The 24,301-nt window shown below is 35.7% G+C and overlaps 1 protein-coding gene across 1 annotated transcript in view; it reads right to left on the bottom strand.

Moving 5' to 3' along the window:
* Positions 1 to 6,339: 6,339 nt before the first annotated feature.
* The window catches only part of zgc:174356 (uncharacterized protein LOC100137120 homolog), a 94,823-nt gene continuing 76,861 nt past the window's right edge, over positions 6,340 to 24,301 (bottom strand). The window contains exon 7 of the mRNA XM_056477298.1: positions 6,340 to 6,700. Coding sequence (XP_056333273.1) covers positions 6,649 to 6,700 — 52 coding nt within the window. The 3' untranslated portion in view covers positions 6,340 to 6,648. The remainder of the gene's footprint in view (positions 6,701 to 24,301) is intronic.

Raw genomic sequence — 24,301 nt, 5'->3', positions numbered from 1 at the left:
TCGTACAATTTAGTATGATTTGCTCATCACCCAATGACGGTTGGGGTTAGGGGTGGGGTTAGGTGCCACGCCTCCTTTTTATAATCGTACATTTTCGTACGACTGAACTCAAATGAATTTGTACGAATTAGCCACTAAACTGACAAAACTTAAAATACCTTCAGGCTGGTATATTAGTCTTAAGGATGTCTAGTGTGTTCCAAAACAGTGACAAAATTCACATTAAGAAGATTAAAAACATCCAAAGCTTGCAGTTTTTCACTTCCGCCTAAATGGGTCAAAAAAGTTTTTGATGTCACCTCACACTTCAGTTTCTTATCAATTATTTTGACCAATCAAACACTTTATAGTGTCCCATCCCCTTTAAGACACTTTTTATTGTTTTCCATTTGCTGCGCTTGAGCTCAACCCCTCACTGGCAGAGCTGTGATAAAATCAAACACTATGGGCTGTTTTTTTTAAAAAGGTGAGGAGCTAATATGTCCCACCCAGTCTTCATGTTTCAAGTCCAACACACTTCAAAATGCACATTAAAGGAACACTCCACTTTTTGGGCGAAAATGGTAACTAATTTCACAAGTCCTTATACAGAATGTGTCCGTAAAGTTTCAGCTCAAAACACCCATCATAATTGTTTATTATAGCTTTCAGAAGTTTCTATTTTATAGCGCTGAGCATCAGGTAGCATTTTTTTGTGAACTGTGCCTTTAAAGCTAGTCCTTCACGCCCACTGTTTCCACGTACCTGTCAGCATGCCTTAATCTCCTCCCTCGGCTTCCTCAGACAACAAACAGACATGAAGGAAGCAGCTCAGGTAACGTTTGTAAGAAATACTAAGAACTTTACCAATGAGAATTTGATGCATTTATTGTGGAGTTGCAACGAGTCACGCACAATGTCGTTACAAAGTTCACACACACACACACACACACACACGCACACACACACACACACACACACACACACACACACACACACACACACACACACACACACACACACACATAGACAGACAGCACACGCATTTAGCTTTGCACTCTTTTTGCATGCAAATGTGACAGGATACACGTCAATATCCACTGCTGTATGGATATCTGTTATGGTGATGTACAAAATAAACCTGATTTAACGTCCACAAACCTGGATTGAAGCGTCTTCTATTATAATTGTTCTGACACATGGCTCTGCTGATGAAGTAAATCTGAAGTAAATGCACTTTTTAAAAACATTTTAAACTTGTAAAACTCACTCTTGATCACATTTGATGATTATTGATGATCCTAGCAAACTGAACAGACCTTTTATTGGCGGTTGCTTTGCGCACGTCCTGTCTTGTTGATATGATTATACGCATTACTATGGAGACATAATACACAGCTGTCAATCAATTCGGTGGGCAGGGAAACTGCACTCCTACGTCAAATTGCGGTCGGTCTCAAAACCCCTCCAACTGGTCCACCGTTTTTATGTTGTTAAATTGAAAAAAATCTATATTCACTTACATATTTATATATCTATACCTACACATATGTCTGATCAAACAGCTTGAAAAGTAGATTTTTCACCATAGGTGTCCTTTAACTCAAATGGTTTGTAGCAATCGGTTTCCTCAAACGGTTTGAGTTGACTTAACTTATTGCGTTTTACAGTACTCAGTTGGTTTGAGTTCTCTTCATTTATTGGATTTTACTGTGCTCAAATTGATTCTTTTACTCAAATGGATTAAGTTCACTGTACTCATTAGCATTCGCATTTGATCCTAAATAGTTTGTTTCAATCAGTTTCCTCAAATGGTTCTTGTTTCCATTAATCTTAGTACACAATACAGAATAATAAAGCTTTAAATAGGAAAAATGTTGAGCAAGATGGTTTAATCCAATTCAATGATCTATGCTAAGCTAAGTTAAAAGTGCTCCCGCCAGACATGGAGATCGGCTAAATGGCTTCAAAAATGGTCAAACTAAACAGTGTAACTGTATGGGATTTGTAAAATGAGCTTTAAAAAGTGGTTTTCCTTTCACACAGGGTGATGGAAACTAGTGACTGCTAATGAAAGCCTGTAATCTCTGCTGTCAACCAGATTCATGCAAACCTGAAATGTAATAATTTCCCAGACTCGTTGTAGCAGCTTCTTCAGTTCTGCTCGACTTTTAGTGCACTCTGTGAACAATATTTGGCTATAATTTGTTACCGTTTACAGTATTTTGCTATGCTCAACTCCATAAATGAACTATAGTGCTCTGCACCCACTAGTAAAACAATATCAAAAATTCTATGTGGTGTCTGAACACTTTTTTGGTGGGTGGCTGTAAACATGACACTGCCTCCGTTATTTTAGAGAAACAAAATGGAGGCACGGTTCCAGTAAACAGCTTTATGTGGATTACCTCACCCAACTGCGCAGTTTCACTTTAGCCAAAGCATCTCGATGCGGTTGGTATCCGTCTGATCATTTAAATACGATACAATTCAATTTCAGTCACGCTGCAGTGCCGTGATTGGATTGATCTTGCCAGCACTTGCACTGGGTATACCAATGATAATTACAACTGATGGGAAGCGCTCGCAGTGTGTGTGTGTGTAATGAGATTCTCCTCAGCCTTATCAGAGATGGTAGTTTTGGGAGACGCTGGCCCTAGCTGCTCATGTATGGTAATGTCTGTTTGGATGTGTTTGCATATGTCCAAACTTCCGAAGGCTGTTGAGGGAAATCTGCTATTCTCATTCCCATCACAATCAGTCAGTCAGCACCAAGCTGCCTCAAGATACTCTTTTCCGTCATAACGCTGCAGATTTGACTGCGAGAAGTCGTAGCAAGGGATGTTATTCAAAGATAGCCTTGTCCCGAAATGTGTTTATAATCACCAGTTTAATAAGAAAATTTGTGTTTTACTAATGAATAGCAATGCTTCAAGGTCCTAGTTTCTCTGATAAATTACTTGTATTAGTGTGTGTAGTTCAATTTTTACACTATACACTAACTCTTGCTTATATTCAAGGTAGATCACCCAAACATAAACCCCTTTATTCATTTTTTAACTAATTATATAATCATCACCATTGCGCTGATAAAAATGCATGCGCAGGTTACTTTAATTCCTGAACAAGCACAGATAATACTTTATTTTTTCTATGCAAACAGCACTGTTTATTTTTAATAAAAATTGCAATGTGACCATATTTATATATTACTCAATGATCCTGCACTTACTTTGCAAAGTATAAGAGTAAATATGCAATCGTTGAAAAGTTTATGGTTTTGAAAGCTTACAAAGACTTAATTATTTTAATTACTTTGATAATTGATAACTATTACAGGAAACAGTGTTATTTAAAAGTATTGTTCATAAATAAAACAGTTCAATATTTTCATATGTAATTTAATCCTGTTATTTATTCCCGAGTCTTCAGTGTCACGTGATCTCTTAGGAATTAATTTTATATGCTGATTCTGTCCTCAACAAACATTTCTTATGATTTGCTTGTCTTTATTTTGGGTAAGTTACTTTTAAAAAGTAATTGATTACAAATTACTGACTACTACTGGGAAGTTGTAATCTGATTGCATTACTAATGAATCTAAAAAGTAATCAGATTACTAATTACTTTGAAGTTTAAAGTACTTTTACTTTTAAAATATATAAAATATACCTATAAAAATCAACTGCAGCTCTTTCAGTAATTTATTATTCACTGACAAACATTACAATAGGTTGATCACATCAGCTTGACATATTCAAAAGACTAAAAGAGCCAACTCTCTCATCATTGACTTATTCCAAACTTTTTTTTTAACACAAAAAAAGACATTTAGAAGAAAACTGGATACCTATAACCATTGACATCCATAGTATGAAACTGCACTGCAGTGTTTGGGTGTTCTGTTTTTGTCTGAGGTAATTAGTCTTTCGAAATATGTATATTCCATACAAAGCATGAGGCTCATTGGTCAGTTCTTGTCATGTGACTCACAGTTTTCAACTGGTGCGCCTAGAAAATGCATGCGCACGCAATATATGATCTGATCATTTGGAATTGGGTGATAATGAGAAATGTGCAATTTGCTCTGCACTGCTAGTTTTTCATGAGGTGCAAATTGCTAAAACAACTAGTCTTTTTAAACACCTTAAGAGTCGACATAGCAAGGAACATGAGAAGACTTTCAAAGCTGAAACTGTGTGAATTTGAAATCATTTAATCCAAAAATAAACCTTAATTTAATCTTTAGAATTATGTCAAATGAGTTAAGAATATGCATATATTCAGTTCATTTAAATTATCTGTTTATTATAGAAACCAGTTCCTAATCAATTATTTTGTTGAAATAAAAAAAAATATTTTGTTTGTATTTGTATTTCTTTCAAAGTGGAATTAATTATCAAGAAAATATGTTTTAACAACTATTGGTGACAGTATCAGCAGATATCACTATATTATTATATAGAATTATTTGGCACATCCACTGAAAAATAAAGTATTTGTGCATATATATCAGACAAAAGACAAAAGTCTTGTTATCGATCCCAGCTGTAAGAGCAACAAATAATAACTTGACTTTTAGTTGATCATTTGGAAAAGTGGCAGAAGGTAGATTTTTACAGATGAATCATCTGTTGAACTGCATCATAATCATCACAAATACTGCAGAAGACCTATTAGAACCCTCATGGACCCAAGATTCTCACAGAAATCAGTCTAAGTTTGGTGAAGGAAAAATCATGGTTTGGGGTTACGTTCACTATGGGGGCGTGTGAAAGATCCTGCAGGGTGGATGGCAACATCAACAGCCTGAGGTATCAGAATCAGAATCAGAATCAGAATCGGTTTTATTGGTTTTATGTATCAAGACATTTGTGCTGCCCATTACATTACAAATCACAGGAGAGGGAAAATTCTTCAGCAGGATAGTCCTTCTCATATTTCAGCCTCCACATCAAGGTTCCGAAAAACAAAGAAGGTCAAGGTTCTCCAGCATTGGCCAGCCCAGTCACCAGACATGATTATTATTGAGCATAACTGGGGTAAGATGAAAGAGGAGGCATTGGAACTGAATCCAAAGAATCTTGATGAGCTCTGGAAGTCTTGCAAGAATGCTTTCTTTACCATTCCAGATGACTTTATTAATATGTTATTTGAGTCATCGCAGAGATGTATGGATGCAGTCCTCCAAGCTCATGGGAGTCCTACTCTATATTCATTCTTTCCCATTGCACCATGACTTTATATTCTATACTATATTTCTATTAAGTGACAAGACTTTTGTCTCTGCAAAGTCAGACCTTACAAATTCTCATAATTACTCTCTTAATATATATCATTAAAAATCAAGGCATGATCATATTTTATTTTGGTAAAATAAGCATAATCTAGAGACCTTTGCCTTTCATATAAGCCAATTCTGATACCCAGCGATCAACCTGAAGTCAAGTTATTATTTGTTGTTCCTAAAACTTGGATAGGCGAATTTTGTCAGGTAGTGTACTGTATATACTGCTCAAAAAACAAACAAACAAAGGGAACACTTGGAGTTACATTGTGTTGTTTAAGTGTTCCATTTTTTTGAAAAGTGTACATACTTTACATGCATACATACATATGCATATCAACCATGCAAATATTACAATTAAGACTTCTATTAAAATATTACAATTATTTTTGATTAATTTTGAATTATGTAATACAAATGACATTCTTTCATTGTGCTCATCACCTGTCTTAAAGAGACCACTTTTCATTATCCAGTCAATTGTCATTCAGCATTTGTTTTCTCACCAAGATATGTCATATTTCAGAAGGGAAATGGAGTGAACACAGTGTCATATTGCTTTGACAAGACTTGTCCATGTAGAGCTGTACCATGAACAAAATCTGTTCATTTATATCACTTGTAAGAAGACACTTACCTTAGAAGTCAAATATACATAAACAAATCTAACCTGTTTAATCGTGTCATCCACATTTAAGATTCTTTCCCAAAGGACCTCCTTTCCTTGATGGTTTTCAAAGTTTGGCTGTAGACTGCAGTGTTACAAAGAGACATTTGCAGCTCTGTAATGGGGTAAATGCTTATACAAAACTGCTAAATCTCAGCTTTCCACAAGTGCATGAAATGCATTTAATTGGATGATTCCAGGATTCTTCCCAGTGTCAGCCTAATTGTGTTGAATGGCTTATCGGAGACAACAATTCACTGCAGTGATTCTCATTTACTTCTTCCACTTGTGGAGTTGACCTTTTCACCGTTCTAATTTTATTAAGAGATTATTAATGGTTTCTCACCGCATGCTCAGTGCATTTCAGCTCTCCAGAGAACCCAAGGAAAGGCTATTCTGCATGAAATCATTCTGCAGCTTAAAATTTATTGTACAATACTTACAAATATTACAAAAGAATCAGTTTTAAAGTGCAACTGGTGAATTTGTCTGTGTTTCATTCACTTTCGAAGTAAGATCACACAAGTTGTTTATAGTGGAATGGGTGCCACTACAGGAAGTTGTGTGTTCCATGTGTAAAAATATATATATATTTCTCTCTGAGGCAGAAGCATTTAGCTTGACTTTAAGAGCAGATCAGTTTCTTATAGAAAAGAGTGCAATATCCAATCATGGATCCACTTGGTGCTGGTAGAGTAACCCAGAAGGACGAGATTCAGTCTGAAAGCACGAGGCGAGGATGAGTGCTGGGCAACTCACTAATCCACCTAAAAGCCAACAGAGAGACATGTCAGTCACATGAAGAAGAGGTGCCACAAAACACTGAAACTCAAAATGTCTTTCTTAAGTCACATTCGTCCTAGTGATTTAAAGCCAGCATGAAACAGAAGCTGTGCACGTTTTTTCTTCTCGGCTGTACTGTATACACAAGTTAATGGCTTATTTCTTATTTTTGTTACTTATTTTTAAAAGGAATGTGTTACTTGTATATAGTATTGTATTTATACAGTATAAAATATAAATTTAGATATATAAAATATATTTATTCATTCATTTCAGGGTTCGCCCCAGCGGAATGAACCACCAACTTATCCAGCACAGCAGAACTTATCCATTACAACTTATGCAGCGGATGCCCTTCCAGCTGCAACCTAACACTGGGAAATATAAAATACATCCCAAAAAATTCCCAAGTAAAATAGAATTTCTATTTACTGTTGCAGGAGCAGTACCAATCCACCCTATATACTCACCTTAATCCCTGCATTGCTCTCATGGATGGATACTTTTGTTTTTGGTTTATTTTATATTTCAAGAGTTCACACTTAGCTGATGATTGATAATCAAGTGTGTTTGGCATGCTGTCCCGAGAGACTCAGAATATCCTCGAGCCCGGGGCTCCCTCCCATTTGAAGAGCGAGAGGGAAGTTTGAGCTCAGGTAGGTCTCAAGAACTCCCCTGCTCATGAACGTGTTAGTAATAGCTAAGAGATCTAGCTGGCTAAGAGTTTGACTTATGATGCCACTTTGGATTAGTCAATTTACTTATAATATATGTCTTTGGACGGTGGGAGGAAACCAGGGAACTGGAGGAAAACCCACACAAGCACGGGGAGAACATGCAAACTCCACACAGAAATGCTGACTGGCCCAGTAAGGGCTCGAACCAGTGGTGTTCTTGCTGTGAGGCAAAAGTGCTAACCACTGTGCTGCCGTGCAGCCCTATCAGGAGAAGAGGGAGGAGTAGGGATGGAAGGGGGTATTCTTCAAGACAAAGATGACTGTAGTGTAAAAACTGCAGTTATTTATAGTGAGTTAGTATTCATCTGATTGACGCAATATGTGAAGCTGATGCCGTAATCAATTATAAGCTAGTGATCCTCTCGAAATTTATAAATAAACCGCACTTAAAGTTTAATTATTTAGTTTGCCTATTCCTGCATCATTCTCCTGTTAAAGTAGCACCACATGCATTTCCAGCGGAAGCTCAAAACACAGACAGAAACTCAACACAGTGGATCATAGAAACCTCACTGTGTGCTAGTTTAGAGTACACTGACAGAACACATAGGTGTAAATGCTCAATGGCAATGGAAATGTGTGGGGTATACGCTACGAACATTCAGCACAGAAGTATAAATTAGGTTTAAGGTGGTAAAATCTTGTCTAAAATCTTCCATAAATAAAAGTTCAACTGTTTGACAACGTAGCAATTAAATGTGTAATGTCGGGTCCACACCAAATGTGAATTTAAGTATTTGCATGAATAGATTATGTACAATAATGCCATGTTGAATTCACCTCTATTCAACGTGTTATCCAAGTAATTGAAAAAAAAATTAACTAAAGCGGGCGACACGGTGTCAATTAGCCATTTTTTTTTTTAACTGCAGTTCGGCAGTTTCACTTTCATTCAGGAGCATTCCATGCATGCCACCACCCCCACCCAAATAAGACATGACAAATGAGGTATTAGAACTGCTGGAAGTTTTAATGGAATTTGATACCGCACGCTGTAAGGCAGAAAAAACCTCTGCATTTCGCGATGCAGGTGTTTGTGGTCCTTCACTGAATTGGAGTCTAACAGCTGTGTGCATAGATTATTCTGTCACAAAATACGGTTAAAATCACATATGGTAATAGTTTGATTGCAATGTTTACATGTCTGTAATACACTTCAATAATCTGACTAAAATCGGTATACTCCACATGTCTTAATCCGATTTCTGTTTAGTTCAATTATGACTTTAGTCAGATTAAGGTCATCAAAAATCACAATTTACATGATAGATTCTTAATCAGAGTTATTGGTGTCCATGTAAACATTCTCAGAATTCTCTTAAACAGTTGTCGACGACGTGTTGATCTGAACTTATTCCTGAATCCGAATTTATTGATTGTATCAATGCAGGGAGAAACACCAAAAAGCTGGGATGATGAAACATACATATATCTACAGTATGGCAAGCTCAGAAAGTGCACTTACACACACACACACACACACACGCACAATTAAGCTGCACACAGTTAGTTTTCTATATGGTGAAGGGAACATAGAGCACAGTATACTATATAGTGGGTAAATGGTTTAGACAGTATGCATATGCTTTTCAATGGGATGAATTAATGTACAGTATATCGATTAACTATGTGGGAATTTGATTTAAACAATAAAATGAATTTACAAATGATGTGCATTGATCAGTCATATGTAACAAATTGTCATATTTGATATGATGTTAACTATAAGATGTTATTTATAATGTAAAGATTTAAAGATAGAAATATATCATTCTCAAATAAAAAAAGTGTAGAACGAAATAAATAAATAGTAACTTTCATGCGCAATTCATTGTTGGCTTAGGAATGGCACCAGGCAACCAGGTGTCATAAATAGGCCATTCATAATTCACATGGAGGTTTATTCATTGTCAAGGGCAAACCAACACCTTTCTGCCTCTGTGGTTTTCAGGGTCTTTTCTGTGTAGCTTAATGGGAAGAGAGATCACAGGTTTAATTTCCTTTGTGTGGTTTGATTGCATTTAAATATGATGTCAGCCACATGCATAAATGCACCTGTAATGCATGTTTTCCACTGGTATTGCAGCATAACCCACACAGAAATGATGTACTCTTGATTGGTATAATATTAATTGATCTCTGTGTAGTTTCATTAGATCTCTGTGCTGTATGTGTGGAATATATTATTATTTTGTGTGGCTTTATGTTAATAACATCGACATCACCAACAACAATCTACACTTACACAGTATACAGTATACTATATCAAATCAACCTGTTACTATCTTATTTCTACATTAGATCGTTATGATAACATAATGTATGCCTTCAGTGATCTAAAGAAAAATACCAAAAAATAGCACAACTGGAATAACTACAGCAGTCGCGATCGTCGATCTCATATGAAGCAAGAGATCACGAGGACATATGATGATGTGTGCAGGTGCAATTCTTAGGGGTAAATTTTGGAGCCCTTCCCTTTAACCCTCGGTTGTTAGGGCCAAGAGGAAGGGGAAGGGGTAGGGGTACAAAAATAGAATTGGGATCGGGCCGTAGTTTGCAGACCATTACAAAGTTGTTGGCAGTTCTTCTTTTGTAAAGTCATAAGGTGTGAAATTCTCTGTCATCGATTCATCTTGCAGTGTGAACACAGCAGCGACGGAATGCTAACCCAGATTGCCTGTAGCCAGGGGGTGTTCATGTGGTTCGAAAGACCCACCCCTCACTGACAAAGGTCCAGAATTTGTCCCACACATGAGCTCATTTGACATATTGTAAGGATGGCTAAATCTCTCCATATTATCAGACCCTAAGAACTGTTATGGAATTTCATGAGACAAGACCACAAAAATTGCTATGCAATAAAACAATTAACTTTCTGACCTGAGAAGAAGATCAGGAAAATTAGCTGTTCAACTGTTTTATTCAAATCAACCTGAGACTGTTGACAATAGGCTGGAAACACAGAGCTACACCTCATCAGGGGGGAATGCGAGAAAGTTCACCCTTCTCCTTTCACCTCAAGCCCCCCTTCTTGACCTTTAAGTTACCTTCTGATCAGAGCACATTTCACATAAAATGTCCAAGGTTTTAATATGCTGTAACTTGTAGCTTTATATTCATGTTTGGTATCATCTCTGTGTGATTGGTAAAATTGTCTTAATTTCACTGTAATATTAAACTTGTAGATGTTTATTTGGTTTTTGCCCTTGATAAAATTTTTGCCAGATGCCCCCCCCCCCCCCCCCCCCCCCTTATTGTTTCTATTGTCTTGAATTTATGGCTGTTTTTTCAGAGTTGACTATTTAAAGCAAATGTGCACAAATATCATTGGGATCTTGTAGCCAAGACACCCCGATGCAGCATGTGAGGTCAGGTATGCATTTCTAACTCTTTGATTTATCTTTGAGTAATGGATGTTGTATTTTTACAGTATCATCTTTGAATTGTTTTTTTTTTATTCTTGGATTCTGTAAATTGACATAATACAATTTTACCTGACAAATAAAATGTTAAGTTTTGATTCATTCTGAATTCTCCTGAAATCTTTATATCCAGTAGATTATGTGGAGGCTGGTGCTACCTTGATCTATGTACATTATATCCAAACAATGTGCACGACACTGTATGAAGCAGTTGGCACATCTGTGCAGAGACTCTTTGATTTCTGGTTATCGCTGAAGTTAGCAAGTTGTATGGAATTGGCTAAATCAACTACTTTTTTAGGATGAGTGAGCAGTTTGCAACCAGACTATTTAAGTATTACTCAACCCTGCATCCTCTGACTAACTTCAGAGCTCTGAGCGGCGTTTTTCCCTAATGAATGTATAACTAAAGAGTATGGGATCAGAAATAGATCAAAACTCTAAATTGAGTCATAAATGATAAATGTAATCCATTCTTACAATTAGGAATATGGTCAAAATTTGACGGTCACTTAAAATTGGAGTCAGATTAAATTCAAAGCTGAAAAATAAATATAAATAAATTCTAATAAACAACACAATTATTTTCAGAAGCACAAGAAAATGCTTTCATGCATTTAACCTTCGACCATTCTGTTAGTTTCATCATTGGGCTAATAGATGAACTATCATAAATAGTGAAAATAACCCATCGAAAAAGGTTTTAAGAACAAGTGGCATCCTCTGTTGGCTATCGATTTGATGTGACTTCAGCTAATCAGTTTTGTCCAATGCTAACAAATATTTTTCATGACATCCAGCTGTGCAAGAAAACATACAATCTGATGAAGTGAAGTCATCTTTCACTACTGTATAGTTTTTTAATACTGAAACCGGAAATCTTGGAACAAAAAAGGACCAATGAAAAGGTGTGAAGCGCCAAAAGCGGCCAATATTAAAATGAATTTATAACGCCATGCCAGAAGAGGGAGCCCTCACCCGAGTACTGACTCAACTCCACCCCCTCTGTGCTCACTTCCTGTTTGGAGCATATTTCAGCAAGGAGTCAGATACTGATACTTGGTGAAGTATTGCCAATTTACCTGCCTTACCGAGCGTTGTTCCAAGTGACTTTCCTGACTGCTATCCTGTGTATGACCTGGCCTGTTTACCTCACGTACGTTCCTTGTCTTTGCCCTTTTGCTTTGTTTTGGACTGATTGTTGTTGCCTTGACCTATCGCCTGCCTTTTTACTTACGTTTGTTGGATTTGCCTTGTTTGATGAAAGATCTCTGCCTGTTTTTACATTTATGCCTCTGTGCAAGCCCTTTATTAAACTTCCGCAAATTGATTCTAACATTGCCTCAGCCTCCTCGTTACAGAATTTGAGTACTATTTTAGCTATTGTTGTTATCCATGAATTTTCAAATGTACTTTTTAGGTTGTGATGACCATCCGACAATCTATTTCAGCTAAAGTAGTGTTTAAAATGTCTCTAAGATGTACAATTTAAATCTCATTAAAAAAAAACTAACCTTAATGAGGCCTAAAACCACAAAAAGGTCCCCTTTTTGAGAAAAAAAAAAGAAACACCCCTTTCACCTGGCTGGCTATGGACCTGTGTGAAAACATTTGTGATGCCACTACTTTGAAAAACTAGGGGAGCGCGTTATAAAATGTAACATGAAGTTTTAAGGTATTAGCTCAGGGTTAACCATGGCATGCTTCTGAGGTTTTCACCACAGTGTCGGCAGACATCTTCCTGCCAGTTATTGAAAAAGTTTAGTGAAATTTGGATGATAAACACAGGAGAAACCATTTTTGCAGCATAAAAGTAATTTTTATTATAGTAAAAAAAAAAAAAAAAAAAAATATGGGAAATTATGTTAGTGAAATTTTATATTGTTGTGATTGGCGTCTTCTAGGCTAAAAGATTAAACCATTTTGAAAGATGTAAAAAAACACGCTGTGACTGCTAGCCAGTTTTGAGCAAAACATGACACAGTAGGGTTACTGTAGTTGTAACAGAGTGTTACAAATAAGCCACACACTGTTGTACACAAATTAAACCAACAAAATAATTGTTGAATTGAGTGTAATGTTGGAAACTTTTTTTATATAAAATGTTTTTTGATAGAAAATATTTTTTTTAAAGAAAAAATATATATTGTATTGCTAATAACGCAAATAAATGCATTGTACTATAATGTATAATAATGCAATTAAATTCAAATGTGCTTATCCAATAAATAAATAAATAAATAAATGAACATGCTGTGCTATAAAGAATAAAAAATAAATTAAACGTTAAAAGTAAACTGGATTTAAATTAATTGTGTGAAATCTGCCTTTTTAAGCATGTGTTACAACTAACCGTTCTGATTGTTACAACTTGCCCCATAGGTGGGGTAAATAGTAACATGTTTACTCCTAGCATTTTTGGCAATACTGCACAGAAACCACAGGTCCGGCGATCATACTTTCAGTGCTCATTTGTTGGAGAGGCTTGTGTGTTGGTGGAAAAAATGGTTTGTCTAACCCCATTTCTTTGTTCATTATTTGGCCAAAGCCAAAAAGTGTTACTTTGTGCCACGCTCTCCCCTACTTCACGCAGTCTGAACTCTGCGTTAGTTTGGCCACTTCAGTTTTTGTTCTTGCTCTCTGATTCATAGCTGAACAGCCAATCGGATTGCTCTCTTTCACCAACGGCTAACTTGACATCTACATGCTTAATTGGGCAAACTCCCACCGATGTGAGGGCCAGCCTGATGCTGACCGTTGACTTGGTGTGTCCTGGTCTTAGAGTATAAAGAACCAATTTCCAGCTAATGAAAAAATAATCCCATAAATTTGATTAATGCTTTTGATAACAACAGCTGGCCGAAATAATCATTTGCTTGCAACTTGCTAATACACCCTTGGAAAAAGCACTTTCTCCCATTTTCAGACACATTAATCTAAATTCATCTCCGCATCCTGATAAATATTCTAGCCCTGCTTTCTAGACACGAGCGAAAGAGAAACAGCTTTTATAAGAGCATAATAGTTTTTTAATTCTTCGATGGGTCAATAATAAATATGCAGAAGCCACTGCTTCCAGTTTGACTTGAACAATATGGACGTTGACTGACACTAATTAAAGTGATTGTGTGGAACTCTCAGCGTAGACGGCTAATTGTTGTTGTCAGACAGAGTGCAGGTGTGTCACACGCCTCAGTCTGACTGCATTGGGCTTTGGCAGACGCTCAGATAGGCCTTTATTTCCATGCTTAATGAGAGAGTACAGCTGCTAAATAGTGTTGGCTGGTCACTGGTATTGACTTTGTCCTGAAGTTGGGTTCAGCTTTGCTGCATGAGCTGCACTGAAGTCGAATAATTGCAAAATTGTATCAGTAAAGCACATCTGAAATTTTAGTTCTATAGAAAAAATGCTGGGTTCCACACAGTGGATTTGTGTTAGGCCGACATTAAATAATTAAGTTAACTTATTAGTTTACAAATTTAAACATAATTGAACATAAAACAATCAAGTTGTCCCAAAAAAAACTCATGAATTGTGTTTTTTCAGCTCATTTTAAGTAAGTAACAAACATCATTTGAGTGTAAAGGAAACTGTCCCTTTGATGATGTTTAGTTAATTATGGGCTCTTTATTTAACATATAATATATATTTGTAAAAATTATAATAAAAATAGTTTCATTTAGTAATGGCCCGTTTTCACTAAATGGTACGGTATTCTTTTATGGCCGTTTCCACTGTCAATAGGCGCACCGAACCGTACCGTACCACTTTTTGGTCTCCCTTTGCAAAGGGTAAAAAGGTTTACCAAAAGGTGGAGCTGGGTGTGCAGCTGAATGCTATTGGTTTACAGAGATATACATCATTCGCTCGTGCAACAAGCCAGAATAAAAACAATGAAACCGCCATGTTTTAAATACACAGCAGAGAGATTAAACCGTAACATTATTTGCATATAATAACGAGCCATGGTCCATCCGAGCTCAAACAAACCTTGTCTGATTCTACCCTGTGCCCCGTAGTTTGTTACGAGCCAGTCTAAAGCGTGAGCGGTTTCACTTATTTGCTTGCGCTCACGTGTGCGTCTATATTTGAAATAACGAACTTCTTGAGCTGATGATAATAACGTGCGCTTGATTATTGACGTGCTTTTGAAACCCGATTCTTTCAGAAACTGACAAACGCGAGAGTGACGGGCAAAAAAACTAATGAGAAGCCGGAAAAAAACAAAGGAGAAAATTGTTTTCAGCAAACATAAACAAACAGCCATGTTTAACTATTATCATCACCTTCTGGACTATTATGAACTCAGAATGATGGAATTACTTTCTAACAAGCGGTTACATGTGCTGGTGAAGATTAAACACACAGATGAAGGGTTTGCTCTGACTGTGGGCTATATTTCGTGTTGTTTTTGAACCCAAATAATGACTAAATGTATGCTTTGTGTAGTTTATCTGTAATTGGTAGTATATCGGAGACTGTAAGGGTCTGTATTTATTCATACAGTAAATGTTGCATTTATTTTATATAATTACAGATGTTACAGTAGGCTATTTCGCAGTGTCATTGATCTGCAGTTATAATCAACTCATGTTTATAGAAAAGTTAGTAATGAACATTTATACAGAAGTATTTATGTGTATAAAGCATCCGTTTTGTGAGTAGTGCTTCTCATATGATATGTGAATGACCTGTACAGCTTTACTGCAGACGTTTTCTTGAGCGAAAATGAAGTTGACTGTCGTACACCACGCCCACCAAAAGTGTACCATTGGTACCCTTTTAGCAATGGAAACGCAAGCCTGAAAAGGGTGACCCGTACAGACCCGTACCATACCGTACTGTACCACTCAGTGGAAACGGGCCATAATATAACAACAATGACTAACTTGAACAAACAATAAAACATAGTTTGAAAGTACTCCCAGTTCCAGTATTTAATGTTACTTAATGTATTTACCAACATCAAGAAACAATGAACAATGCATATATAATAGAGCTTAGATCCGGCCCAATAAATTAAACCTGACCCTACCCAAGCTAATGCACCTTGTGTCAGAGCCTGGTTTGGCAAATGAACTGTAATTATGAGCCCGAACCCAATTTAAACTCGACTATTTGTTTATACGTGGGCCATTATACCTGTTTTATAATGGCCCTGTATACCTGTTTGAACTACAGAAATTAGTTTAGATTTATCTTAATAAATAATGCAACGAAGCATGTAAACTGCATTGTTTGTTTATTCAGTATGGATCGTAAAAAGAGAGAACTTGAAGGCTGACTATCATCTTTTCTGCCATGGCAAGCCTGCTTCATGTGTCTGTTCATTGTGAAAGTGCCCGTTTTAGTTTTTTTTGCTATCACATCTTTCAAACCTTAAGCAAAGCATGTTTTTTTTTTTTTTTGGCGTCCCCTTTTTTTTGGCCTTAACAGATTAAGGGCTTTATTTTAACAATCTAGGTGCAAAGTCTAAAGTGCATGGCGCAAAAGCATTAAGGATGTGTTCAACTCCACTTTTGCAGAAAGAAAAATAAGATTTATTCTCTTATTGAGTTAAGGGTGTGTTTTGAGCATAAAGTGCATTAAACCGATCAGAGTTTCATCCCCCCAATCCCTTTAAGAGTCAGTCGCGTTGCACCATGGCGCATTTGCTATTTACATGGCCGACTTTTCAGTTTTTCAACTTACATGCTTCACTAGCGATAAATAGGTAAACCATCTGCAGCGCAAAGATAAAGAACAAGCCGCCTCCATTCAGCCTCTTTACTTTCTCTTTACTTTACTTATACTCTTTACTCCTTTACTTACATAGAAAAGGAAATTGTGTTGTAAGCACTCCACTGAAGACATGCATTAACCTACATATTTAATTGTGTTCGTTAAGAGCAAAGATTTCAAAACTATTTCTAAATTCAGTTCTAATTTCCAGCAAATTAATATATGAGCTATAATAGTGAAGTGTGGTCAAAAAACTGAGTTATATCAATTTTATTTTTATGCCCTGATGCAAAACCTGACAGGTGGAAAAATCTAAACTTGTTTTTATTAGTCTGTTCTCTCCGAACTCTAGATCTTCATGATATATAATTGCCAGGGCTTTCAGATAACACCAACCAAATTTGGTGCTGATACGATAAAATTTGTAGAAGGAGTTTGTTATAGAGTAAAACATGTCATTTCCTGTTGCCAGCAGGTGGCACTATAACTGTAACTGGATATTGGCATGTAAACGTGTTCAGGTCAGAACTGTTATCAAACATGTGAATTTTGAGGCAGATCGGATAATTCATGCCTGAGTTATAATACTTCCTGATTTTGGTGTTGATCTGATAAAACCACTAGGAGGAGTTTGTTAAAATGCAACGCCTGGAAATGCCACTTTTTTGTCAGAGGAAGTTAAAAATATCTGACTTCCTGTTGGGTTTGCTCCAAGAGACTTTTTTTGTAGGTAATGGCACGTTTGACGTGTGTGCCAATTTTCATACGTTTGCGTGAATCGTAGTTCAAGAGCACTTCGTAGAATTTTCATAGGTGGCACTGTCGAGTCATTTTGTCATGTCCACTTCCGAAATCTTCCAGAATGGAATAATAATAAGAAACGGAGCAATTCCAATAGGGTCTATGCAGTTTAGGTGCTCGGTCCCTAATAATACATTTGCTTGAAATTAAGAAATGATTATCAATCAATTAAATTATATTTTAGATTTAAAAATGCTAATGTTATTCGATTTCTGCTCATTTGGAATGTTATTAAATACAAGTTTTATCATGTCTCTTTATTTGAGGCACTGGACCATAACCTACACACGTGCAGAGCTTACACGCTCTTGTTTTTGGCTGAGAAAAGGCGTAATTATTCATGATGAATATAGAACAAGAGTATAAACAAACAAACCAAGTCTCAGGGGTCTTGCATATTTAAAGTCAGCCATGCAAAAGACCTCCTCCTGCATTCACAATCACACACGCACATCCACGTCCATCCAATAAAGTCAAGATTCATCAAACATTCATCTTAACAACAACTCTCCAATATCAACTGCACTGTAAAAAATAAAATCACCATTTGTTCAACACACTGTACGTTTTCTATCATATTTACTAAGAATTGTGAATAACTAATGATCTACATAAAAATATATGTTATGTCAACAATATTCATTAAAATGTCATGTCTACATGTTGAACTGAGTTTTCTGGACAAACATTTTTGTGTTGAATATGAACGTTGATATTTAAATAATTAGCTTATGCGTGACGTGACGATCTAAAGCGAAGCTTGTTTATCTGTTGCTTGTAAGAGGGGTGACACAGTGGTGCAGTTGGTAGCACAGTCGCCTCACAGCAAGAAGGTCACTGGTTTGAGACCCGGCTGGGTCAGTTGCCATCCCTGTCTTCACGTGGGTTTCCTCCGGGTGTTCTGGTTTCCCCCACAGTCCAAAGACATGCGGTACAGGTGTCTGAATGCGAATGGGTGTTTCCCAATACTGAGTTGCAGCTGGAAGGGCATCCGCTGTGTAAAACATATGCTGAATATGTTGGCAGTTCATTCTGCTTTCAACCCCTGATGAATTAAGGGACTTAGCCAAAGGAGAATGAATGAAGTAGTAACTTTGTGTTTGTCATTTTAAGTAAATGTGCTAACTAGTACCAATTACTTTTGCAAATTTGAAAAAAAATCATCCACTGAACAGAAAAAAATGAATTGACTCAATAGCAGTAACTGCTGCTTCAGTTGATGTGACAAGAATATCTTTGTTAGTACAATACAATAGTCAACATTGCATGAAAAAAACAAAATTAGGTTAGCTGAACAAAATATTGTTCCTGAGAAGAACTAAAAAAACAGTTGTTGAGACAACTCAAAGTTCTTACTGCATCAAGTTGCCTTGTTTTTTTATGTTTTCTTAACAATTTATTTTTTACAGTGTGAATTCACAGACATGAAAAATAGTTGCTTTACCAAACTTGAGGTACAAACAGTGTATGTTTTGACCTCATAAATCTGTTTTCTAATGTGAAGACTGGATCTCTCTGTCATCAGAGATTCAAAGCGCAAACGCGACGCTTGCTTTCATGGAACCGGCTTAAAAACCAGACACACAATTTACTCTGAGGATCTGAGCACTGTACTACCCCCCCAGGCCAACGCCAATACACATTTCTGCTGAAGAACCGATAAATAAATAAACAATTAAAACGAGAGGAATGTATTGACAAACTGCCACGCGCGTTTTGGCTCCAAGCGCTGCAATAAAGGTCCACCTTGGGTTGTGGATTTGTTTTCACTGAAAGACAGAATAAATCCAGTTTAAGCGATCAGAAGAGGTTTAGCAAAAGCCATCCAGATGGTGGGTACAGTATATTAGTGTGAGACTTTCGAAAAGTGTCATCATCATCATCGTCATCATCATCACGAAAACACAAAAACAAAGAAAAATAAAAGGTGCATCTTGAAGACGAGGTGTATCGTGCACATTGATTTCTGAAGGATCATGTGACAATGAAGATTGCAATGATGCCTGAAACTTCAGATTTGAATCACATAAATAACTATAATTCCTTTTAAAACTAAAACATAAGGCAATTATTTTAAATTGCTGATGAAACACTTTAAAACCACAATTACTACTTTGATACCGTAGTGGATTTACTACTTTAATACCCGTAAATTTTTTTAATGTTAATTAAATATCAACTTGCATAAAATTATTTTAAGACGGTTGTCCCGTTTACACAGTTAAAGTCAGAATTATTAGCCCCCCTGAATTTTTAGCCCCCCTGTTTATTTTTTCCCCCAATTTTTCATTTTCTAAACATAATAGTTTTAATAACTCATTTCTAATAACTGATTATTTTATCTTTGCCATGATGACAGTAAATAATATTTGACTAGATATTTTTCAAGACTCTTCTATACAGCTGAAAGTCACATTTAAAGGCTTAATTAATTAGGTTAATTAGGCATGTTATTGTATAATGATGGTTTGTTTTGTAGACAGTCGAAAAAAAAAATAGCTTAAAGGGGCTAATAATTTTGACCTTAAAATGGTTCATAAAAAATTAAAAACTACTTTTATTCTAGCCGAAATAAAACAAATAAGACTTTCTCCAGAAGAAAAAATATTATCAGACATACTGTGAAAATGTCCTTGCTCTGTTAAATATAATTTGGAAAATATTCAAAAAAGAAAAAAAAATTCAAAAGGGCCTAATAATTCTGACTTCTGACTATATATATATACATATGCTATACAAGAATTAACATTTTTCCTGTATTTTTAGTAATATTTCAGTAGTGTTTGTTTACACAAATATGGACATATTTTGTGTGAATGAAGTGTCATTGCACCTCTCTAAAATATGAATGTTAGAAAACCAGTCGTTCCAGCAGTTTTTGCCTGAATGAGCAGCAGCACATCTTCAGCAGGTCCTGAATTCTTGACAAGTTTAACCTCACACTTTGCGTTACGGATGACTTAAAATCTCCATAAACATTTTGACACATTACTGGAAAACCACACGTGCAGTTCTCCCCCTTCAACACTTATAAAGAAAAATATAAATAAATAAAATTTTTGCTGCATCAACAGAATTTGTAACACGGTGTCCATTACCGAAGAATATTGATTAATTCCAACCAGTTTGTTAAGATAAGCAAATATTGAATTTAGAGTCCAATACAACATAAGTTTAATGAGTAATGCATTGTGAAGTGTTTTAGCCAGAAAAAAACTATTTGCCTCTTACATCTCTTTCCTTTTATATTGTCATTGTAAATTGGTATTTAAAATTATTGTAAATAATGTATTTAAAAAGATTTTTTTTTTTGTTTAACTTTATCACCTTTCACATATACAGACATTTCCGGAAAATTACCGGCAATGTATGTGTGAACAGGCCCTTTTTGAAAATACCGGTAAATTCATTCGGACAATTTTCTGGAAAGAGAAGTAGTAATATTACCGGTAATTTGCTGGAATGCTGCTCTGTGTGAACGCAGAAGGAAGATTGCCGGAAAGAGCACGTTCACATCTAGTACGCGATGACGTGTGACGTCTCAATCAGAACACTCAGATGCATTCACATCCACACGGTTCATGACAATAAAAGCCTTTGAATATTTTTTTCCAGACACATTTAGCTGCTAGATATTAGTCAGATAACATTTCTGTTCCTTCTTATTGCCAACTGTGTAAAAAAGTTATCGATAAAATGCTTATGATAAGCCACTGTTTGTTTACCTTCAAGCTCTGACGCATGTGCATGTAAAGCAGCCGGTGAGCGCCAGCACACACACATTATGTACATCTTGACAAGTGACAGTGTACCTTTATATGTTTTTATCGAAGTTGTTCACAATGCTTATCCATCCACAGAGTTTGTCACGTAGTCAAATGTTTACAAATACAAGAGCAGCCATTTAGAGGTCATTTCTGGCTAATGATGTCAAAATTTACTGGTATAAAAAAAAAAAAAAATTCTGTATAATTAACCGTATTACTTTCGGAAAGGGGCTAATGTGTAAATCAGAAATATATACGCTTTTCTAAGATACTGTTAGATAATTTTAGTTTTAGACCTAAAGACAGACCCAAACCGAACAAATAAACAAATAAAATTAAATATAAGATTGTTTGGTGTTTCAATTAATATGCAAAAATAAATAAAATATATATGTACTAATGTGATTTCTTGGATGAACAAACTTATGAAAAAAAAAACAACATTTTGATTTTAATGTAATTAATTTATTAAGTGAACATTTTAATTTTTGGGTGAACAAACCATGTGAATTTTGTATTATATTTATTTATTTATTTATTTATTTATTTATTTATATTTTCTATTATTAATTTAATAATAATTTATATTTATTAATTATTAATAAATTATTCATATGAATATATATTTATTTAATTTTAATTTTTATATTTTAATTTTATATTTTATATATTTTTCTTATATATATATTTTCTTTTACTTTTTATGCTATTTTATTAATTTTTATATATATATTATTTTATTTATTTCATATATTTTTATTTTTAAATGTAATTTTTTATTTTATTTTATTCCTTCTTCATAAAGCACACTTGCAGTGGCCTATGTGACATTACATCACCAAAAAATGTGGTCCCACAGAAGGCTTAGTCTGTCGAGGTCATTGTGTGCTTCAATTATTTAAAAAACCCAACCTTGTTTTGCTTCGGCACTGCAGTCACATGCTACCAGTGTAAACACTCTCTCTAAACAACACAGCAGATTTAATCACATTCAAAATCTTAAATATGAGGCCATAGATGAAGCAGAAAGAAAGACAGCCTAAGCGGTTAAATACAAAAAAGAAAAGAAAAAAAAGTCTGTTTGAAGTTAGATTTTTACAGACAAGCCCTTCATAGTCCCGGTAATTGTGGAGCGTAATGAGAGAGAGGCTTTGATGGATGGATTAAGAGCAGGTCTTAAGTCTGCAGTCTCCAGAGTCTCTGTGTAAACTCTGATTTGAGTCAGTGGCACCACAGAGCTTCAGACTGCTCTCATTCAGCCACCCGGACTCTGTCATTACTCCTCTTTTATTCCCTTTTATTCCTCTCACACTCATCAATATTCCATAGGGTCAGATATCATACGCTCCGCAATTCCTCCTCGGTTTGACTGACGTCCCCCAAGATGCACATGCGAAAGAAAAATGTGAGTGAAGGCTGGGATGGAGCGGTGGTGAGAATGATGAACAAAATATTTAGTGCGTAGTCACTTTTGCAGATGCTTGCTTTGAAAAACGTTCTTTCTTTCTTTCTTTCTTTCTTTCTTATTAATAATATATTTTCTTGTATCTTTTTAATAATATTTCTAAAGGAGCTGTTTGCATAGAATTGAACCAGATTTTGGTACAAACCCAAACAATACAAACATAAAAATAAAATGTAAAAAATTTGAAAAATGAGTTACGTGTAATAACAAAGACATGACACAAGCAGAACGTATTACACTACTAAAACATATTTAATACTTTATATAAAAGGCTTTTCAGGTGATGGCAGCTTGAAGACACCTCTCATATGGAGAATAAAGTCACATGATATGCTCAAGTGTGAGTTTTTCCACAGACTTCAACAGAGTATAAAAGTCTTGATAGTTTTGTGGGTCTCGTCTATCAAATCTGATCGTTAATTTGTATTCTCTATTGGATTCAAGTCAGGTGATTGGCAGGGCCATTCTACACCATTATTTTCTTTCTCCGAAACCATCTGAGAGTTTCCTTGGCTGTGTTTTGGATCATTGCCTTGCTGTAATGTCCACCCTGGTTTCATCTTCATCATCCTGATAATGTAGATGTTGGACTGAAGCAGCTAATATTCATTTACAATGACAAAAGGCAGAGAACTTCTGAGAGACTTCAGCTGCTGTCTGGGCTTTCGCTGCCTTTCTACACCTCCCATTCTTCATTTGTTTAACACTTTTTTTCCCTGCGTCATTTTATTTTATTACACATAACTTCATTTGTAATGGAATTACTTTAGTTTCAATTGCATATATGAATTTATTTGGTTGTTACCAACATTCGGTCAACAGCACCTTTATAAATATGTTTTCTTAGACAAATGGTGACATGTTCAATAATTATTTTCCGTGCTGTATTACGCACAATAGGTCAAGAAAATATTGTAATCATCCCATAATTTACTCACTCTTATACTATCCTCAATGTTTATGAAACATTTATTTTTTCTGTCAGATCATAGTCGGAGTAGTTTTAAATGTTATGCTGGCTCTTCAATGCTGTATGATGGTGCTAGTGGCTCTTATTTTGAAGCTTCATTCAATTGTCATAAAATTAACTTCCACACTGCCAGCTGGTTGATGGATGTCTTAGGGGCTGTTCACACAGAATGATGATGATGAAGCCTTTATTTGTTACATACACTTTTACATGTAGCAAATTTGGACCCCCTTCACAAACATCACAAACATCAAACAGAAGATTTGCATTTTTTCTCTCCAATCCACTACTTTTCTATTGTTTTTCAATGTAAACACACACTTGGCGGTCATATTTGACCACCACGCTAATGCCTCACGTCTTTTAAAGTGATGCACATGTGATCGACTTATTTGTCAAGTTGAAAGATCTTCAACTTTCACACAGCACAGCTCATCACTGTCAGTTCCAAAAGCAGTGGACCAGTCAGAAGAGCTCAGAGGTGGGGCAACCATTGCAAGCTTCTGTTTATAGTTGAAAGTTGACATTTGAGTTATTTGATGTGTCTTCAAGCATTTATCATAACATGTTTTAGGGTCCGTTGTTGTCGTAATTACATCACAATCATAATATTGCGTCACGTGGACCTTGTGCTGCATTTTTTTAAAACCCATTCTTGAGCGCCGCATTTTGCCTTTTGAGAAGCAGGCTCATTCAGT

This window comes from Danio aesculapii, chromosome 17 (genome assembly GCF_903798145.1).
Source record: "Danio aesculapii chromosome 17, fDanAes4.1, whole genome shotgun sequence".
Classification (NCBI taxonomy): domain Eukaryota; kingdom Metazoa; phylum Chordata; class Actinopteri; order Cypriniformes; family Danionidae; genus Danio; species Danio aesculapii.
This window is presented reverse-complemented; position numbering and strand designations above follow the sequence as displayed.